Raw genomic sequence first — 22,943 nt, 5'->3', positions numbered from 1 at the left:
CCCCTATAATTTTTACAATCTCTTTTGTCCCCCTTTCCTTTATATAAAGGAACTATACATGCTCTCTTCCAATCTCTAGGCACCTTCCCCTCTTTCATACAACACTATATTCTCCCGTGTTTTTAACATTTCTCTCATGACCCCATCAGTTCCAGCTGCTTTACCCCTTTCATTCTACGTAATGCCTCACACACCTCCCCCACACTCACATCCTGCTCTTCTTCACTCCTAAAAGATGTTATACCTCCCTGGCCAGTGCATTAAATTACTGCCTCCCTTTACATTTAAAAGTTCCTCAAAATATTGCTGCCATATACCCAATACCTCCAGCTCCCCATCAACTAACTCCTCTGCTCTGTTTTTAACTGACAAATCCATTCTTTCCCTAGGCTTTCTCAACTTGTTTATCTCACTCCAAAATTTTTTCTTATTTTCTGCAAAATTTCTTGACAGTGCCTCTCCCACTCTACCATCTGCTCTCCTTTTGCACTCTTTCACCACTCTCTTCACCTTTCTTTTCCTCTCCATATACTCTGCTCCTCTTAAAACACTTCTGCTTTCTAAAAACCTTTCATAAACTACCTTTTTCTCTTTTATCACACCCTTTACTTCATCATTCCACCAATCACTCCTCTTTCCTCCTGCCCCCACCCTCTTATAACCACAAACTTCTGCCCCACATTCTAATACTGCATTTTTTAAAACTATAACAACCCTCTTCAACCCCCCTACTACTCATTCTTGTATTAGCCCACCTTTCTGCCAATAGTTGCTTATATCTCACTGTAACTTCCTCCTCCTATAATTTATACATACACTTTCACCTCTCTTTTACTTGCTGTTGCCATTTTCCTTTTGTCCCATCTATCTCTTACTCTAACTAGCTACAACTAATCAATGACCCGATATATCCGTTGCCCCTCTATAAACATGTACATCCTGAAGCCTACCCATCAACCTTCTATTCACGAATTCATAATCTAACAGACTACTTTCATTACATGCTATATCATACCTTATATATTTATTTATCCTCTTTTTCATAAAATATGTATTACTTATTACCAAACCTCTTTCTACACGTAGCTCAATTAAAGGCTCTCCATTTTCATTTACCCCTGGCACCCCAAATTTACCTACTACTCCCTCCACAACATTTTTACCCACTTTAGCATTGAGATCCCAAACCACTTGTACTCTCACACTTGGTTCAAAACTTCCCATGCACTCAATCAACATTTCCCAAAATCTCTCTCTCTCCTCTACACTTCTCTCTTCTCCAGGTACATAAACACTTACTATAACTCACTTTTCACATCCAACCCTTATTTTACACCACATAATCCTTGAATTTATACATTTATATTCCCTCTTTTCTGCCATAACTTATCTTTCAACATTACTGCTACTCCTTTAGCTCTAACGCTATTTGAAACCCCTGACCTAATCCCATTTATTTCTCCCCACTGAAACTCTCCTACCCCTTTCAGCTTTGTTTCACTTAAAGCCAGGACATCCAGCTTCTTCTCATTCATAACATCCACAATCATCTCTTTCTTATCATTCACACAACACTTTGACAGTTTTCTTCTTTTTCTTTTTAGTATGCTATACGAGAGAAGGGGTTACTAGCCCATTGTTCCCGGCATTTTAGTTGACTTTTACAACACGCATGGCTTAATGAGGAAAGATTCTTATTCCATTTCCCCATGGATATGAAATGAAAAGAACTAAGAGCAAGAACTATTAAGATAAAATCAAAGAAAACTCAGATGAGTGTGTATACATAAACATGTACATGTATGTGTAGTGTGACCTAAGTTTAAGTAGAAGTAGCAAGACGTACCTGAAATCTTGCATGTTTCTTTCTTCTTTCTTTCAACACACTGGCCGTATCCCACCGAGGCAGGGTGGCCCAAAAGGAAAAAATTAAGCTTCTCCTTTTACATTTAGTAATATATACAGGAGAAGGGGTTTCTAGCCCCTTGCTCCTGGCATTTTAGTCGCCTCTTACAACATGCATGGCTTACATAGGAAGAATTCTGTTCCACTTCCCCATGGAGGTAAGAGGAAATAAACAAGAACTAGTAAGAAAATAGAAGAAGACCCAGAGGGGTGTGTATATATATGCTTGTACATGTATGTGTAGTGTGACCTAAGTGTAAGTAGAAGTAGCAAGACATACCTGAAACCTTGCATGTTTATGAGACAGAAAAAGACACCGGCAATCCTACCATCATGTAAAACAAATACAGGCTTCCTTTTTACACTCACTTGGTAGTACAGTAGTACCTCCCCGAATGGTTGCTGTCTTCCAACCTACCTATTTACAGCCAGGGCATCCAGCTTCTTCTCATTCATAACATCCACAATCATCTCTTTCTTATCATTCACACAACACTTCAAACATGACAGTTTTCTTCTTTTTCTTTTTAGTAAGCTATACGAGAAAAGGGGTTACTAGCCCATTGTTCCTGGCGTTTTAGTTGACTTTTACAACACGCATGGCTTACGGAGGAAAGATTCTTATTCCATTTCCCCATGGATATGAAATGAAAAGAACTAAGAACAAGAACTATTAAGATAAAATCAAAGAAAACTCAGATGAGTGTGTATACATAAACGTGTACATGTATGTGTAGTGTGACCTAAGTGTAAGTAGAAGTAGCAAGACATACCTGAAACCTTGCATGTTTCTTTCTTCTTTCTTTCAACACACCGGCCGTATCCCACCGCCTGGCATTTTAGTCGCCTCTTACAACATGCATGGCTTACATAGGAAGAATTCTGTTCCACTTCCCCATGGAGGTAAGAGGAAATAAACAAGAACTAGTAAGAAAATAGAAGAAAACCCAGAGGGGTGTGTATATATATGCTTGTACATGTATGTGTAGTGTGACCTAAGTGTAAGTAGAAGTAGCAAGACATACCTGAAACCTTGCATGTTTATGAGACAGAAAAAGACACCGGCAATCCTACCATCATGTAAAACAAATACAGGCTTCCTTTTTACACTCACTTGGTAGTACAGTAGTACCTCCCCGAATGGTTGCTGTCTTCCAACCTACTACCTATTTACAGCATGGATATTTAAAATATAAAGTTTTACCATGCGAGTACTACAACTGTGACTAATAAAACTATTTACCAACACATTCTGAAAAAAAAAATTAGTAAGGGACTGATTCCATCAGTGTAATCCTGGGAGGCTTCCCCAGACAAAAATGTATAAAAAAAATCCCCCCCCCTTTTCCTATTAAAAGGCCATTTTTTTAAACTATATAGATGATTCTCCCTTATGACAGATACATTTCACAAAAACCTGGTTTATTTTTATACAAAACCTTCTCATAATCGTATTTACGTACACTGTATGCTTATGCATACCTCCATTAGTCAAGCAATATTACCTATTTTAAAACTGCATGTCAAGAACTGTGCCGACTCAGCCACAGAGCATACAAAAAGAATTCTTTGGCTAGCATCTGCTGTTGTTCAGCTGGAGCTAAACAAACAGAATTTTTCTGTCTGCACAGCTCTCAACCTGCAGTTGCAAGAACAGTAGTTCTGTCCCGAGTATTCCTTCACACAATTCCTTTACTTATATTTATTTTGAATTTATCTCTGGAACTTTTAATGTCGCTATGTATACACAGCACTCAGTGTGTAACTTAGACAATAAATTTTTCATTTTATCTGAAATTTTACTCAAGACAAAAATATACAAAACATTACCATACAAGCGTTCCAAATGACAAGGTTGTTTACGGTACTGTGCTTGAAGATCATCAGCATTGTCTATAATATGTTGATACTCAACTGACAAGAAACTTGTGTCAGATTCATGTGAACCTAATTCACGGAGAGCCTCAATAAGCGAGACCTGCAAGATAAAGAATTAATTTAAAAGCCCCTCTTAAAACAAAACCAAAAATATGTACACATGTAATGTATATACATTTTTTTTAACACCGCCTGTCTCCCACCAAGGCAGGGTGACCCAAAAAAGAAACACTTTCACCATCATTCATACTATCACTGTCTTGCCAAAGGCATACAGATACAACAATTCAGATGCCCCTCCTTTAGAATACAGGCACTGCACATCCTATCTCCAGGATTCCAAGTCACCCTATTTTGCTCCATCCTCTCTAAATGACCACACCACCTCAACCTCTCCTCACCCTTCTGGATAACACTTTTAGTAACCCCGCACCTCCTCCTCCTCATCTTCAAACTACGAATTCTCTGCATAATATTTACACCACACACTGCCCTCAGACATGACATCTCCACTGCCTCCAGTCTCCTTCTCACTGCAACATTTACAACCCAAGTTTCACACACATATAAGTGTTGGTGCCACTATATTCTCATACGTTCCCCTCTTTGCCTCCATGGATAACGTTCTTTGTCTCCACAGATGCCACAATGCACCACCCACCTTCCTCCCCCCTCCCTCATCAATTTTAAGCTCACCTCGTGTTTCATAGCCCCATCTACTGACAAGTCGACTCCCAATTAAAAAGAAGAAAAATTACTCTTGAAAGCAAATATAGTAAATTACCTGTTTAGCTAACAATAGCTGAGCCTCTAAACGTGGATGAAGAAGCTGAAGGGCATGAACAACACTTTCCTCATTAACTTCACAGGATATGTCAAGCCGTACCTTCAACAACAAAATTAACTGAAAGTTAAAATTTCCCTTTTTTTTAGAATTAGTAGAGCATTCACTTCCATTTAATTGGACTTAAGTGAAGTAAGATGATTAAAATAATAATAAACTATTTAGATTAAAAAGGCACAATACCATAACTGGAACAATACACAAATAGCCTGCACATAGGAGACAAACTTATTTAGTCTCCACTGTAATAATACTCCCTCTACTGTAATACGAACCATAAATGAACAGAACCAATTGTAAACAGTTTGAATATAATGAGTTACTGGCATACTTGCCACCCAGTGGAAGAAATAACTGGGATTCTCTGCAATGAACTTATTTCATTTTCCCTGTACAATGTTGTGTTCACTTATGCATAAATGATAAATAATGCCTAGATGAAGATGGTGGTAGTGTTAGTAGTATTAACAGTGGCAGTGACAACCAGCCAAATAGTGCTACCCTCCTCTTCCTGTGGTCAAACCTCATTGCCTCCCATTCTCCAGGCACTGTAATGATCTGAAGAGGTTTAATGCAGACTGTACCTTCTTTCGTGTTGCTTCTTTTGTGAGGACATCCTTGAGAATAGAGATAGTGGAAATGTTGTCTGATTTGAACACTGCTTCACCAGATTCATATACACACTGTAACTGTGGAAAAAAAAATATAATAATAAAAACCATTTCTGAAACTTTCAGTATAATTATTCATCAAAACATTTCAAAAATATTATACAAATAAACATTTAAGTAAAATAATGATATAAAGAGCAACAAAAATAAATTTATCTAAGATATAATATAAACAGTCCTAGGTACGAGGCTGGTAGACAGCAACTACCCAGGGAGGTACAACCATCCTGCTGAGTGAGTGTAAAACTGAACCCTGTAATTGTCTTACATAATGGTCTGATTGCTGGTGTCTTTCTTCTGTCTCGTAAACATGCAAGGTTTCAGGTATGTTTTCCTACTTCTACTTACAATTAGGTCACACTACACTTGCATGTACAAGCATATATATATGTGCCCCTCTGGGTTTTCTTCTATTTTCTTACTAGTTCTTGTTTTTGTTTATTTCCTCTTATCTCCCTGGGGAAGTGGAACAGACTAAAATGCCGGGAGCAAGGGGCTAGTAACCCCTTCTCCTGTATACATTACTAAAGTTAAAAAAAAGAGACTTTTCTTTTTTTGGGGGGGAGGCCACCCTGCCTAGGTGGGATTCGGACAGTTTGTTGAAAAAAGAAAGATAATATAAACAGTTACAAATAAACATTTAGATAAGATAATGTGATATAATCAGAAAATTTTCTCATTTCTCCATCTTAATAATACAGTATCACATGCAGTACCTGAGTATCAAGGAATGTTGAAACAAAGGTGAATTCCGCCTGATCCCCAGCTGGTGTCCGCTCTGGCAACTCTGGTAAACAGAACACCACCCATGCATGAATTTCTGGGAGAGTAAACTGGCCCTTGAGAGTTAAGGTGTTGTACGGACGATTTGGGTCAAAATTATGGATTCTGGAGTGGAGAGACAGAGGCTTGATACGGTACTGTCGAACCTGAAGAGAAACCAAAGACACATCATTAAATGGAATCAATATTTTTTTTTTTAACACGTCAGCCGTCTCCCATCGAAGCAGGGCAACCCAAAAAAGACAGAAACACTTCACCATCATTCACACAATCAGTCTTTGCAGAGGTGTTCAGATATTTTTGTACATACATATAATCATCTTCACGCTACTAACCCTAATAATTAACTCTTATAGTTTTCTTCAGTGACATGAATATTTTCAATTCAACTTGTTTTATTTATCATTTCAATTATCACTACCTGCCAAATAAATGCTAATTTTAGCAGTGTAACTGCACATATTGTGTAATCATCTCTCATAATTTCATTTTTCTTTTTAGGTCACCCTGCCTCAGTGGGATACTGCCAGTTTGTTGAAAAAAAAAATTATGAAAGGACTGTTTCAGTGTCCTTCAGCATTTCTCTGTTTATAACTTTGGTCTCTTATTCTCCAAATTCACAGTCTTAAAAAAACTTTCTTTATCCATTCTTTCATATTCTTTTATGACCTTATGTAATATGAGCCTGTCATTTCTCTTTTATCCTTCTACATTATTATTATTATAATCAAAAAGAGTACTAAACCCACTAGGGTCATACAGCACTGTTATCCTTCTACAGTATTAGCCAATGATGGCATTGTTTGTTTTTTCAGTTTTTACTTGTAAATTAATTTTATCTAGCTCTTGAAGTCATTTTGCAGCTTATCTCTGAACTTTTTTTTATCCTGTCTAAATGTTCTTTTAGTAGTACAGCAAACCTCGATATAAAGGACTAATAGGGGTGTCTGTTATATCAGAATGATGATAAAAAATAATAAAACAAATGCTCTAAAATATTCTACTCTACTCTAATATAGTACTATACACACAATTTACAAATATACTGCAATAAAATAAAAGTGTTAAAAGTACAATTCAGCCAGTGGATTGTGCCTATAATTTTAAAAGTCTGTTATATGAGGGTCTGTTACATCGTGGGTTTACTGTACAACTATGGCATATTAAGTATTTCTAATAATGTTACCTTTCCTCTTGCCTGAAACATTAAGCATGCAAGGACCTACTTAAATGTCTATATACTAAGCTTTATTTTATGTACCAGTACCAGTATTTATGAACATTAATTTTGTAAATAGGTTTGCAATTGAATTAAAATGAATAATAATTAAGACGGCAATTAAATGAATGATGGTGACTGTTTCCTTCTTTGGATCACAATACCTTGGCAGGAGACAGCTGTTAAGGTAAAAAAAAGAGCAATAACCACCACTCACACATGTTAGTATGGAAAAAACAACACTACTGTACATATACATATTCTCCTATACACTTCCAGCATATGAATACTTATGACAAACTCCCATATATTATTTTTCAGATACAATAAATAAAATATATTGTTCACTACTAACTTGGCAACATTTAGGTTGGAGTCTTGGAGTGATGTATGCTTGAAGAGTACCATATTGCCCCTCAATTGTTCTAATGCGAACTTCCAATCGTGTGGTGTTGGCCTGGCACCGGTAGGTTGCTAGAAGGAAATTTCCGGTCTAAAGCAAAAGGAAAAAATATAATATAGTAATATAGTAGCAGGGTAATATTTAGTGAAGGGATTCAGGGAAACCGGTTATTTTCATATAGTCGGATTTGAGTCCTGGAAATGGGAAGTACAATGCCTGCACTTTAAAGGAGGGGTTTGGGATATTGGCAGTTTGGAGGGATATGTTGTGTATCTTTATATGTGTATGCTTCTAAACTGTTGTATTCTGAGCACCTCTGCAAAAACAGTGATAATGTGCGAGTGTGGTGAAAGTGTTGAATGATGATGAAAGTATTTTCTTTTTGGGGATTTTCTTTCTTTTTTGGGTCACCCTGCCTCGGTGGGAGACGGCCGACTTGTTGAAAAAAAAAAAATACATTATAAATAAATGTGAGCTATTGTGAGTTTGTTATATGCACCCACGTTCTGCATGGGCTAAATGTATTTTTTTTTTCAACAAGTTGGCAGTCTCCCACTGAGGCAGGGTGACCCAAAAAGAAAGAAAATCCCCCAAAAGAAAATACTTTCATCATCATTCAACACTTTCACCTCACACATAATCACTGTTTTTGCAGAGGTGCTCAGAATACAACAGCTTAGAAGCATATACGTATAAAGATACACAACATATCCCTCCAAACTGCTAATATCCCAAACCCCTCCTTTAGAGTGTAGGCATTGTACTTCCCATTTCCAGGACTTGAGTCCTGGAAATGGGAAGTACAATTTCAGCAATGATGAAGATAATGATAATACTGAAACAAGCCATTTATGATCCTATAAGCTTCCTTAGAAAGTTTGGACAGGGAAGAAAGTAACAATCTAAGTAATAAAGATGCAATCAGCTACTGGGATAATGATGCTGGTGAAGAAAAAATTGTGGCAAATATATGTATATTTTTTCATGTCTCTCCTCAGTAACAAAGGTTCAGTATTACTATTTTTTTTAAAGAGATACACTAACACAACTCAGTTACAAAGTCTACAACTTCTCCACTTACCTCAGAGTCACAGGTGCTGTAACTAACAACAGCAGAATTTTTCTCAACATCCAGCAGATCAACAGGGACATCACTTTGCAGCAACACATTGTCAATAGCTGTCTGAACCTCTAGACTCAAGAGGTACGAGGCATCGGTGCGATTAAGGGTCAGCTATCAAAGAATGAATACAGATTAAATCCTAAAGGACAGTATACTTGTTTTACAGATTTTTTTTTTCAACCCGTCGGTCATCTCCCACTGAGGCAGGGTAACCCAAAAAGAAAGAGAATCCCCAAAAAGAAAATACTTTCATCATCATTCAACACTTTCACCTCACTTATACATAATCACTGTCTTTGCACAGGCACTCGGATACAACAGTTCAGAAGTTCAGATATTTTATAAAACATGCAGTACACTGAGTTAGTGATATAATCAGAATCATACAACCTGCTTCCTTAACCCCTTGACTGTCGCAACCCCAAATCCTGAGGTGTCTCCTGGTGTCAAAAAATTTTTGAAAAAAAAAAAAATTATTTTTTTCTTATGAAATGATAGAGAATCTTTTCTCGATGGTAATGACACCAAAAGAACAAAATCTGATGGAAAACTTACGGAGTTAGGCTCACGAAGTTAGTGACCTTGGCGATATTTATGAATCAGCGATTTCGCCCACTCTGAGCCCTATTTTTGGCTAATTCCATTGTTCCAGTTGACCAAACTCATAGCTATTTCTTTACAAGAAATACAAGAAACTGCCCATTTACCGATTTCAACTACCCAATAACGTGGTCAGAAATTTGCAATTTGGCCAATTTCACACAAATTAAAAAATATGCCAATTTCAAAATAGGGTCCAGAATGAACAATGCAGACATTCCTGGCTCTAAAATAACATTTTCTTTGTTCATCAGTCACATCTCCAGGACCCTCTGATATTACTCTTACTGTCTATTTTGAATTTTTATTCAAACAAAAAAATAGAAGAGTTATTGTTATGCAGACTACTGCAATATTGTAATACTTGTATAAATAATGTCAACCCATTCATGACTGCATATTAGAATGGCTAGTTGGACATTTATTGGACAATGCCATAATTTGTTTACTTTTGAACATTGGCAAAAATCAAACATTTCCCCTACTTTGAGCTCCATTTCAAGGTTTTTTCATAGTAAAACCAATCAAAATCACCTTTATTTCTATATGTTTTCCATTCTATCAAATGAGACCAAGAAAACGAGAATACAGCCATAAATACTATACGAAAATACACCACAAAGTCGGCGCTTTAATCCAAAAACACGGTCTGAGTTTTTTTTTCTCATTATGCACTGCGTGCTGCAGGATTTTTTTTTATATGGTACACACTGACCACACAGATCCATTCTCTCACATGTGGGTCTACCAGCTTTCCCCTGCTTGATTCGAAGCCGCTAGAATTTTTGAGCATATATACGTCAAACACGGTGGCTCGTAAGACGTATATATACGTCCGAAACAGTCAAAGGGTTAAAAGTAATATAACAGGCAACATGGCAATGACATCCCTAACATTTTAGTCATTTTTTTTTTTCAACATGCCAGCCATTTCCCACCAAAGCAATGTGGCTCAAAAAAAGAAACACTTTCACTATCGTTCACACATAATCACTGTCTTTGCAGAGGCGCGCAGATATGAAAGTTCAGATATCACGTCGAACATCAAATAATGTATCCCAAACCCCTCCTTTAAAGCGCAGAAATTGTACTTCTTACCTCCAGGACTCAAGTCCAGCTAACCAGTTTCCTTGAATCCCTTCACAAAATATTACTCCGCTCACACTCAACAGCTCGTCAGGTCTCAAAAACCATTCATCTCCATTCACTCCATTCTAACACGTTCACACATGCCTGCTGTATATCCAAGCCCCTTGCACACAAAACCTCTTTTACCCCCTCCCTCCATCCTTTCCTAGGATAACCCCTACCCCTCCTCCCCTCCACTACATTTTAGTAATTTTTTTTTTTTAACCCGTTGGCCGTTTCCCACCGAGGCAGGGTGACCCAAAAAGAAAGAAAAACCCCAGAAAGAAAGAAAAAACTTTCATCATCATTCAACATATTCACCATCATTCATACATAATCACTGTCTTGGCAGAGGTGCTCAGTTATGACAGTTTAGATGTCCCTCCCAAACTGCCAATATCCCAAACCCCTCCTTTACAGTGCAGGCATTGTACAGGTCTCCCTCAACAGTCGCGTTTTCAACTTTCGCGGGCTTCACACATTCGCGAATTCCCAACCGCCAAATTTCCAGCTGCCAAATCATATTTAAGTTTACCGCCACGAGTCCTTACTACCCTCCCTCCGACCCCTGCAACTGGCAGCCAGCCCTCCCACCACTGTGTGGTGAGTGTTTTGTTTGTTCATTATTTGCTATTAAACTACAGTATAAATAATGTAAACCCATTTATGACTGCATATTGGAATGGCTATTCGGACAGGTATTGGAAGGTGACATCATGTGTTTACTCTTGAACACAGCAAAGAATCAAACATTTCTGCTACTGCTAATAATAATAATAATAATAATAATATTAATATAATAATAATAATAATAATAATAATAATAATAATAATAATAATAATAATAATAATAATAAATACGATAGAATTGAAGAAGGAAATTGTACAAAAATACGAGGGTTGAAGCAGTGGTGGAGGAAGTGGTTGACGCATCGTCAGTGTGGCTTTGTTTATGCTGGAGTGAGTATTAGTCTCCGTGCTCTTCCAAACATTTCACAATGATTCATTGTATTTGGTGCTTGTAGATTGAGTGTGACTGGAGTGGTTGAGGCAGTGTTAGAGGCAGTGGGTGAGGCAGTGGTAGAGGCAGTGATAGAGGCAGTGGTAGAGGCAGTGGTAGAGGCAGTGGGTGAGGCAGTGGTAGAGGCAGTGACAGAGGCAGTGGGTGAGGCAGCAGCTGAGGCAGTGGTAGAGGCAGTGGTAGAGGCAGTGGGTGAAGCAGCAGTTGAGGCAGTGGGTGAAGCAGCAGTTGAGGCAGTGGTAGAGGCAGTGGTAAAGGCAGTGGGTGAGGCAGTGGTAGAGGCAGTGGTAGAGGCAGTGGTAAAGGCAGCGGGTGAGGCAGTGGTAGAGGCAGTGGTAAAGACAGTGGTAGAGGCAGTGGTAGAGGCAGTGGTAGAGGCAGTTATTATTATTATTATAAATGTTATTAATATTAACATGTACTATTATTACTTATAACATATATGTTAGTAAATACCACTGCCTCACCCACTGCCTCTACCACTGCCTCACCACTGCCTCTACCACTGCCTCATCCACTGCCTAACCCACTGCCTCTATCACTGCCTCATCCACTGCCTCACCCACTGCCTTTACCACTGCCTCTACCACTGCCTCAACTGCTGCCTCACCCACTGCCTCTATAACTGCCTCTACCACTGCCTCAACCACTCCAGTCACACTCAATCTACAAGCACCAAACACAGTGAATTATTGTGAAATGTTTGGAAGAGCACGGAGACTAATACTCACTCCAGCATAAACAAAGCCACACTGACGATTCGTCAACCACTTCCTCCACCACTGCTTCAACCCTCGTATTTTTGTACAATTTCCTTCTTCAATTCTATCGTATTTATTATTATTATTATTATTATTATTATTATTATTATTATTATTATTATTATTATTATTATTATTATTATTATTATTATTATTATTATTAGCAGTAGCAGAAATGTTTGATTCTTTGCTGTGTTCAAGAGTAAACACATGATGTCACCTTCCAATACCTGTCCGAATAGCCATTCCAATATGCAGTCATAAATGGGTTTACATTATTTATACTGTAGTTTAATAGAAAATAATGAACCAACAAAACACTCACCACACAGTGGTGGGAGGGCTGGCTGCCAGTTGCAGGGGTCGGAGGGAGGGTAGTAAGGACTCGCAGTGGTGGAGGCAGTGGTATTTAATAACATACATGTTGTTAAGGCATAAAGTATGTATTTAGTACAATTTACGACGTTTTCATGTATTTTATGATTGTTCATGGTGCGACATGTTAAGGAAGCAGTACTGTATTATATTTCCCTACAATATATTGGGGCACCAAACATTCACGGTTTTTCAACATCCGCGGGGCTTTTGATCCCCTAATCCTCGTGAATGTTGAGGGAGACCTGTACATCTCTTCAAATTATAACAAAAAATAAAATATACAATAGACTATTGTTTAGCACGGTAGCTATGTTCCTGAAAATAGCGTGGTAGTTAAAACCATGTTAGACAAACTGAAGAATAGATGGGAAAAATAGGGTTACATTCCTGGGAACCCCCAAAAAGCCAAACAACTTTTTTTAGCCAACAGACCTTACAAAAATAAAAGTGAATATGTAATTGTAGTTCATTGTCATGATGTATTATGTTGTTTTTACTGCTTAATAAGATTACAAATGCAACAGAAATAACAGTATTTCTTACCTTAAATTGTGGGTGCTGGTGTTTGTGGATAATTGTAGAGTGGAGAGTTATGTTGTGGCTGGGCTGATGTGGATGGTAGAGGTTCAGGTACTGAAGTCAATGGTTGTACTGGAGTGTGCATAAGAGTGTGCATAAATCAGTCAAGTCAGTCAGTCAGTCAGTCAGTCAGTCAGTCAGTCAAGTCAGTCAGCCAAGTCAGTCAGCCAAGTCAGTCAAGTCAGTCAGCCAAGACAGTCAAGCCAGTAAGTCAGTCAAGTCAGTAAGTCAGTCAGTAAATCAGTCAGTCAAGTCAGTCAGTCAGTAAATCAGTTAGTCATCGCACAAACTCATATTTACGTACTCATATTTACCTAGCAGAGGATGGTCCTACATTTGTATGAACCCAAGGGTGGTAGGAGTGGTGGTGGGGGTGGCAGGGGATGGCAGTAGGTCTCCCCTGTTGACTCAATGGTCTAAACCACAGCCAGGCCGAGTGTATCCTGCGGGCTATGCTTCAAATTTTTTCCCTCCCGCAAACTGAACCATGTTAATTTAATTTTACGAAGTGTTATACAAAAATATGCCGCAATTCTTCAACAGTGCTATAACCAAAACGTGCCAAACAAAATCGTGTTAAACAACTGTCTACTGTAATTCAAATACAGTGGACCCCCGCATAACGATTACCTCAGAATGCGACCAATTATGTAAGTGTATTTATGTAAGTGCGTTTGTACGTGTATGTTTGGGAGTCTGAAATGGACTAATCTACTTCACAATATTTCTTATGGGAACAAATTCGGTCAGTAATGGCACCTGAACATACTTCAGGAGTGAAAAAATATCGTTAACCGGGGGTCCACTGTAGTATAAATCTGAATAATGAGACCACCTCAGGGAATTCATTATTCAAACTAATAGAGACCCAGAAGTAATAATTTTACCTTATCATTGACGGAGAAAAAAGGCACAGCAGAGATGCCAGGGAAGGCACTCTGAGTGGCAGCTTGGTACTGGTCTCTCTCCCTCAACACTCGCTGCTGCAGCTCATCAATTTCAGCTCTGACCATAATAATATTAACAAACTGATTAATCAATGAATAACTGCTACCCTCCCTCACATAAACTATAGAATTACAGTACAGTGAAAGATAATACACTCACAACTTATTTCTCATGAATTACAAAGAGGAATCATATTTTTCATATATGTAAATTAATACAGTGGACCCCCGCATAACGATTACCTCTGAATGCGACCAATTATGTAAGTGTATTTATGTAAGTGCATTTGTACGTGTATGTTTGGGGGTCTGAAATGGACTAATCTACTTCACAATATTTCTTATGGGAACAAATTCGGTCAGTACTGGCACCTGAACATACTTCTGGAGTGAAAAAATATCGTTAACCGGGGGTCCACTGTATCTTTAGGATTCCAAAACATGGTCTCTACTTCCTGTACTGTTTACCTTGTACATAACATCTCTCAATTTTTTTTTTAACACGTTGACCGTCTCCCACCGACTGGCAGGATGACCCAATAAGAAAAAACTTTTATCATCATTCAACGCTTTCACCATCACTCATACATAATCACTGTCTTTCAAAATATTATCATTATCATCATACTGAAAAATTTATGGAGCATTTTAAATGATGCATAAAAAATTATCAGAATCAATCTGATTATCTTACCACTTGCATTTTACATGTAAAATATTTTTCTTGATATATCACGAATGAGAAAGATTTTCTCTAAGAGAATTCAAATAAGAAAATATACAGAGGTGTGCCAGGCTTAGCAGCTGTGTTCCAGGTCCATGGCAACTATACTAAGCTTTATCATGCCATCAACACTTGATTCCAGATAATAAAAGCTTTCAGCGTGTTTTGCAAACTACACCGATCTCATATGAAATTACTGATAGCATAGTAGTGAATTTGATAAAGTGCATCTGCATATAGGGAAGGAAAACCTGTACAGTATCATCAAAAAAGAGCATCTACAAACACATCCACGAGTGCAGACATGCAAGAAACAAGGAGAAGAAATTTAACGTAACATTTTTATCCTGGATCATTATTACTGATGGATCAAAGCGTTGTCTGAGGTTACCGATCAAAATTGTGGGTTAGTTGTGAAATGTTCCAGCAGTGTATTGTGACTTTTATTCCTCATTAGATCAATTGCTTGAGTCTGTTTCCAATGTATTACATAGTCTTCTAAGAGTAATTTAATGTAAGCATAAGGAACAAGTGATTCAATGAATAAAGATGGACGAAGATAAAATCATCCCAAACTGTGCAAGAGTTTATAAAATAGAAAAAGAAACAAATAATTTTACACAATAGACAATTATCGCCAATAAAAAAATACTGTATATAAATGGTGACAATTTTTAAAGCATCCAAACCAATGCAAAAGCAAAACAAAAATAAAGAATGCACAAAAAGTTACACATGAAGACATTATTACAAAGAATAAAAAATTATATGTAAATGATGTGAGAAGCAGTGGTACCTCAGTCTCTGTATCTTGTGTTTCGAGTCTTGTGAAATAAGAACAACCCCCGACTCGGAGGTCATGTTGCGGTCCATGGGCTCCGATGTTACACCAAATATCCACCCTGGCAGTTAGTACTAAAAGTATTATCTGAGATTTCACTTATCCTCTTCTACACATATTTTGAAAGCTCCTGTGCTATGCAGATTTATGTGAAATCATATCTTAAATTGGTGAATTAATCATTGGTGAGCAGGTCATCTCAGAGTTAATGAAGACAAGTGATTTTCTAGATATGACGTTCTGTCAGAATGTGAGTAAAGTAACATTTATGAAGGGATTCAGGGTCATCATCCCAATGTCCATGTCCTGGGTCAGGTGTCCTGATCAGTCAGGCTCCAGGTGCAAATAGTAAGTGAAATGTACTAGGAAAGGAGGTAGTAGAAGCTAACTTAACATACAAGTTCACATGTGAATATGACAGTGCTCATGGAGCTCTGGAGACATCACACTTGTTTGGTAGTAAGAAACATGGTGCAGTTCAAGCATTTAAAATAGAAGACATTTCATTCTGTGGTGACCTTTATCAAGTCATGACCTGATAAAGCTCTACATAGATCACATCATGACCTAATAGAATTCTACACACAACAAAAGATAGCCTACAATAAAGATTTGAATTGCACCAAGTGTCTTTTACCGAAAAAAGTTGGCAATACCTGCCATTCAACATTACACTAGTTAAATATGAATAATATTTTCATATTCTACTAATCTTATGTCTTACTTTTAGCTTAACCAAAATGATCTGCATAACAAGAGACTCTCCATATGTACTGTACTATTAAATGTCAGGTAACTTTGTAAAAATTATGCACCTCGTGGAAATAAAATATTATTATTGTTATTTATCATTATTATTATTATTATTATTATTATTATTATTATTATTATTCAAGAGTTGGACCTTTACCCTTATGAACACGTGTATTCACAGTTATACTTGCCTAACTGTGCTTCCTGTGTCAATTCATAGCTCCTGGCCCCCCAACTTAACTCCTGGTCTCCAGGTCCCAGTCATAACTACTCTTGAAGCTATCTACAGTAATTTACCTTCATTACCTCTTCATCTAGTGCATTTCACTTACACACTGGTGAGTGCACAGCATAATTATATCAATGAAAAATATCTATCACAAAATCCACTAGTTTTGTATTTACCCCAAAATTTAACCAAAAGTAATTTGTAATTACAGCACACTGAAATTATAAAACACAACCACAACATTCTTTTCTATGATTCAAATCTAACCTTTTACTTTCTATCTTTCTTAAAACATAGTTTTGTTAATTTTAATTTGGGAATAACTTTTAAAATTTTTAGATTTATTAAGAAAGTCTAAGTCAGCCTACACAATCTTTTTTTCAATAAATGCAAAAATTTCAGTGCCAATCAAAAATTTCTTAAATATCTAAGTAAACACTACAAAATTTTCTTAATTTTGCTATACAGTGGACCCTCAGTTATCATCGATCTCCGTTACCGCCGATTTCGGTTTTGGCTGACTTTTTTCGTCAATTTTTGGCTTCTGTTTTCATCGATCATGTGGAACCTGTCCAGTGCCCAGCGAACAGACAAAGCCGCCTCCCACACACATTCTCAGCCAGTGTAGCGTTGTTTTTCAGTGAGTGAACATATCCTGCCAGGTCATACGAAACATTTCATAATAATCCATTGTTTTTGCCACTTGTTTATCATGTGTGACTGCTAAATAAGTGACCATGGCCCCATAGAAAGATCCTAGTGCCAGTGCTTTGGTAAAGAAGGTGAGGAACACCGAAGAACTGAAAAAAGAAATCCTAAGAAAATATGATAGTGGCATATGCATTGCTGAGCTCGGCAGGATGTACAGGAAGTCACCATCAACAACCAGCTCCATTGTGGCAAAGAGAAAAGAAATCATGGAAGCTGATGTTGCGAAAGGGGTGAATACAATAACCAAACAGAGATCCCAAACAATTGAAGAAGTGGAGAAATTGTTGTTGGTGTGGATCAGAAAGAATTAGTAGGAGATAGTGTTGTGCAGTCCATTATTTGTGAAAAGGCAAGGCAGATGCAATGAGGGTCTCGAAGAAACTGCCTGAAACAAATGGTGATGAAGGTGTATTCAAGGACAGCAAAGGCTGGTTCAAAAAATTCAAGAAGCGAAGTGGCATACACAGCGATGTAAGGCTGTAAGACTTCAACATCAACCTTGGCATACTAGATGATCAGCCTGTAACTGATTTCATCAACAATATGAACAACACACTTCTCATACCAACAATAACTAAACCAACCAGGCTCACTGAGACAAGTGCAACCATAATAGACCACATATGGACCAATATACTAGCCCCCCTTAAATCAGGGATAATCACAGATAGCACTACAGACCACTACCCTACCTTCCTCCTGACAAACATTAGTAAACCACCACTTGAATACAACAAAGTCTCATTTAGACTCCATGATGAGGCCTCAATAAAGAAGTTCACAGCTGACCTAGAGACTGTTGACTGGCCTACAGAATTCTCCAAGGTCAATGGTATTCATGACTGGACTGACATTTTTCTTAACAAATTACTTAGACTATACAACAAACATTGTCCTATAAAAACGAAACAGATCACAAACAAACGGCTTGGTTGCCCATGGCTAACCAGCACCATTCTGAAATCCATTGGCAAGAAACACCAATATGAAAAGCAATATAGACAGGGCTTAATACACAAAGATATTCTTAAACACTATTCATCAGTTCTCACCAAAGTAATAAAGAAAGCCAAACAACTATACTACTCCAGTAGATTCACAGACACTAGAGATATAAAAAAGACCTGGAAAACACTCTCTCAGATTCTAGGGACCCACAGACCGAAAAAAACAAGAATATTGTCCTAACTAAACCTAATGAAACACCACTACAGCCCACTGACACAGCTAACAAGATAAACGACTTCTTCTCAACCATAGGAACTCATCTCGCCAATAAAACCCCACATACCAACGCCCATGCTGGGGACTACGTAGATGGGAATTTCCCAAATTCCTTCTATCTTGCACCAACTGAGCCCACAGAAGTCACCGAGATTATAAAGTCACTTAAAAATAACTCAGGGAATCTGTCTCATGTCCCACCATTACTGTACAAGCGAGCGGCTCATGTCCTTTCGCATGCTATTTCATTACTTTTTAACAAGTCACTAGAAACTAGCACCTTCCCGAAACTACTCAAGATTGCAAGGGTTACACCAATACATAAAGGTGGTGACCCTACAGACTTAAACAACTATAGGCCAATATCAAACTTACCATTGTTATCCAAAATCTTTGAGAAACTCATGCACAGGAGACTATATTCATTTATAACGGCACAAAACATACTCAACCCCTGCCAATTTGGATTCAGGTAAAATAAAAGCACTAATGATGCAATCATAAAAATGCTAGATCTGCTTTACACAGCATTGGAAAATAAGAAATATCCACTAGGAATTTTTATTGACCTAAGAAAAGCTTTTGACACAGTAGACCACGACATCCTACTTCACAAACTTGACCATTACGGTATACGAGGCCATGCGCTTGCTTATTTCAAATCTTACCTTACCTGATACTGGAGTGCTGCAGGGAAGTGTCCTTGGTCCCCTGCTCTTCCTCATATACATCAATGATCTTCCAAACGTATCCCAACACCTGAAACCCATTCTCTTTGCTGACGACATGACTTATGTCATCTCTCACCCTAATCTTGCCACCCTCAACACCATTGTTAACGAGGAGCTGATCAAAATATCGACTTGGATGACAGCCAATAAACTTACGCTTAACACTGACAAAACCTACTATATTATGTTTGGTAGCAGTGCAGGAGATGCACAAATTAACATTAAGATCGACAACACTCTAATTACCAGACATAATGAGGGCAAATTCCTAGGCCTATACCTTGACAACAACCTGAATTTCAGCACCCATATCCAACACATAACCAAAAAAGTATCCAAAACGGTTGGGATCCTCTCCAAGATACGATACTACGTGCCCCAAAATGCCCTTCTCACACTATACCACTCACTTATTTATCCATACCTCACCTATGCTATTTGTGCTTGGGGATCAACTGCAGCAACACACCTAAAGCCAATAATAACCCAACAAAAAGCTGCAGTAAGAATAATCACTAAATCCCATCCCTGGCAACACCCCCCCCCCCCCACTCTTCATAGATCTAAACTTACTCCCTGTTCAGTACATCCACACTTACTACTGTGCAATCTACATCTACAGGACCTTAAACTCCAATATCAACCTTGACCTAAAATGCTTTCTTGATAGTTGTGACAGAACCCACAGGCATAACACCAGACACAAACATCTCTACGACATTCCCAGTGTCCGACTAAACCTTTACAAAAATTCCATGTATGTCAAAGGCCCTAAAATCTGGAACTCAATGTATGTCAAAGGCCCTAAAATCTGGAACACCCTACCTGAGAACTCTAGAACTGCAGACACATTCATCACCTTCAAAACTACCATTAGAAAACATCTTATCTCCCTGATACACCCTGTCAACTAACTACACGAATACCACCTGGTGGTTCACACTTACACTCACTCACCCATTTGACCATAAACAGAAATATTAATCTCAATCTTAAAATAATGAATCCTGTGATACTCCAATACTGAAACTATGTACTGTGCCAAAACAAAAGCATTCACATTGCTAAACTCACAAACTAGTATTTAGTCACTTAGCCATAATACCAACTTACCTCATAATTTGTAATACTTTAAAATTAAGAATTAAACTAAGTCTACCCGAAATGCCTAGCCATGCTAGGTGTTCTAGTGGTACACTCTGTAATCATTATTTTACTACATGTAAACCACACAATAACCAAATTCTGTAAACTCAGCATTGTAATCCTTATAGAGAATAAACTTTGAATTTGAATTTGAATTTGAAGGTGAGGGTGCCAGTTCAGACAAACACGCGGCTGAAAAATTCGTAAGGGAATTCAAATGTTATGTAGAGTCTGAAAAGTTCCAACCCCAACAAGTGTTCAGTCGAGACGAAAGAGGCCTCTTTTGGAAGAGAATGCCAAAGAAGACCTACATCATGCAGGAGGAAAAGGCACTGCCAGGACACAAGTCTATGAAAGACAGGCTAACTCTCTTGTTGTGTGGTAATGCTAGTGGGGATTTTAAAGTGAAGCCTTTACTGGTGTATCACTCTGAAAATCCCAGAGTGTTCAAGAAAAACAGTGTTGTGAAGAGTAAATTGTATATAATGTGGAAGGCAAACAGTAGGGCATGGGTCACCAAGGAAATTTTCCTGGAATGGTTTAATGAAGTGTTTGGCCCCAGTGTGAAGAAATACCTCCTGGATAATAAATTGCCACTCCAGTGCCTCCTGTTAATGGACAATGCTCCTGCTTATCCTCCAGACTTGGAAGACCAATTGTCTAAGGAATTCAGTTTTGTAACAGTGAAGTTCTTGCCTAACACCACTCCTCTCCTCCAGCCCATGGACCAGCAGATCACTGCAAACTTCAAAAAACTGTACACTAAAGCAATGTTTCAAAGGTGCTTTGACATAACCTCGGACTCTGAATTGACCCTAAGAGAGTTCTGGAAGAAACACTTCAATATCTTCTACTGCATAGGCCTTATAGATAAGGCTTGACAGGGAGTGATTTCCAGGACAATAAACTCTGCTTGGGGAAAACTGGCCAGATTGTGTCCAAAAGAAGGATTTTGAAGGGTTTGAAGCTCACCCTGTCGACCCTACACATGTTGTGCAATCAACTGTGGCACTGGGGAATTCCATGGGGTTGGATGTGAGTGGCCAGGATGTGGAAGAGTTGGTGGTGGACCACAATAAAGAGCTAACCACTGATGAGCTGCAAGAGCTTCATCTGCAACAGCAACAGATCACAGCTGAGGAAATTGCTTCAAAGATTAAGGAGATTTGGGCAATGTGGACTAAAGTGCATTCATTTGTGGAGGAACATCACCCTGAAAAAGCTGTTGCAATCCATGCTGGTGACTTTTACAATGACAATGCCATGTCCCATTTTAGGCAAATCTTAAAGAGACGCCAGAAACAGACCTATCTGGACAGATATTTTGTGCGACAGGGGTCCAGTGACTCTCAAGATGGTCCTAGTGACAGTAAAAAACAAAGGAGGGAAGTGACCCCAGATAAGGACTTGGTACCTACAGTCCTTATGGAGAGGATTCCCCTTCCAAACAATAACCTATTTTCCCTCTCCCCTCCTCCCTGCCTTCCTTCCAGCAACAGCAGCCTTCAATAAAGGTAAGTGACATGTTTAATGTTCATTCTTTTGTGCATGTAACTATCTTTAAGGTACAAAAAACAATTTTTTTGTTGATACTTCTGGGTGTCTGGAACAGATTAATTCCATTTACATTATTTCTTATGGAGAAAATGGTTTCGGTTTTGGCCGATTTCAGTTTTGGCCAATGGCTCTGGAACGGATTAAACATGAAAACCGAGGGTCCACTGTACTTTAATACAGTCTCTCCTCACTTAACGACGGAGCTCCATTCTTATAATGGTAGTGGGTTTGTGTCAATCATCTTTAGATATTGTTTTAATGTCAGCTTTGCACAATTTATAACATTTTTAGTATATTTTTAAATGTTTATACAGTATTGTACTGTATATTGTAATACACAGAATAGAAGAAATCAGCTCTAATATACATTACTTAGGTATGCATACTGACCAGAGAGCTGGTCATAAGTCCAAGCAGTCATTAAACGAGTACATCGTTAAGTGAGGAGAGATCGTATAGACAAATTTTCACTGCAATAACACAACTGTTAACTTGATTAACTCAGTATTAATTTTGATCAATAATTGAACAAGCACTCCGTAACTTGAGTTTTTCAACACCACAGGTCATTTCTCACAAAGATATGGAAACTTAAAGAAGGACACACATTAACAATATTCACATCTTTAAATAATACACTAAGAGTAACTCACCAGTATATGTTGATGCAACAATTTCATCATAACCGGCATTTCCCACAATGGCACCTTGTACAGATGTGACACTCTCACTGCATGCCTAAAATATAATATGAATAAATAAAACACATGGGAGAGTAAGAAAGAGA

The 22,943-nt window shown here is 38.0% G+C and overlaps 1 protein-coding gene across 3 annotated transcripts in view; it reads right to left on the bottom strand.

Moving 5' to 3' along the window:
* Nucleotides 1-22,943, bottom strand: part of LOC128700598 (BBSome complex member BBS7) — a 54,070-nt gene that overhangs the window by 8,774 nt on the left and 22,353 nt on the right. For all 3 annotated transcript variants that reach the window (XM_070098957.1, XM_070098956.1, XM_070098958.1), the window contains exons 8-16: nt 22,810-22,894; nt 15,761-15,866; nt 14,181-14,298; nt 8,785-8,937; nt 7,656-7,793; nt 6,015-6,227; nt 5,212-5,316; nt 4,568-4,669; nt 3,736-3,883 (exon numbers count right to left, since the gene is read on the bottom strand). In XM_070098957.1, the coding sequence (XP_069955058.1) occupies nt 3,736-3,883; nt 4,568-4,669; nt 5,212-5,316; nt 6,015-6,227; nt 7,656-7,793; nt 8,785-8,937; nt 14,181-14,298; nt 15,761-15,866; nt 22,810-22,894 (1,168 nt within the window). The remainder of the gene's footprint in view (nt 1-3,735; nt 3,884-4,567; nt 4,670-5,211; nt 5,317-6,014; nt 6,228-7,655; nt 7,794-8,784; nt 8,938-14,180; nt 14,299-15,760; nt 15,867-22,809; nt 22,895-22,943) is intronic.

The sequence above is a fragment of the Cherax quadricarinatus genome, chromosome 65, assembly GCF_038502225.1.
Source record: "Cherax quadricarinatus isolate ZL_2023a chromosome 65, ASM3850222v1, whole genome shotgun sequence".
Classification (NCBI taxonomy): domain Eukaryota; kingdom Metazoa; phylum Arthropoda; class Malacostraca; order Decapoda; family Parastacidae; genus Cherax; species Cherax quadricarinatus.
Note: the sequence above shows the minus strand (reverse complement) of the source record. Positions and strands in the feature narration are given on the sequence as shown.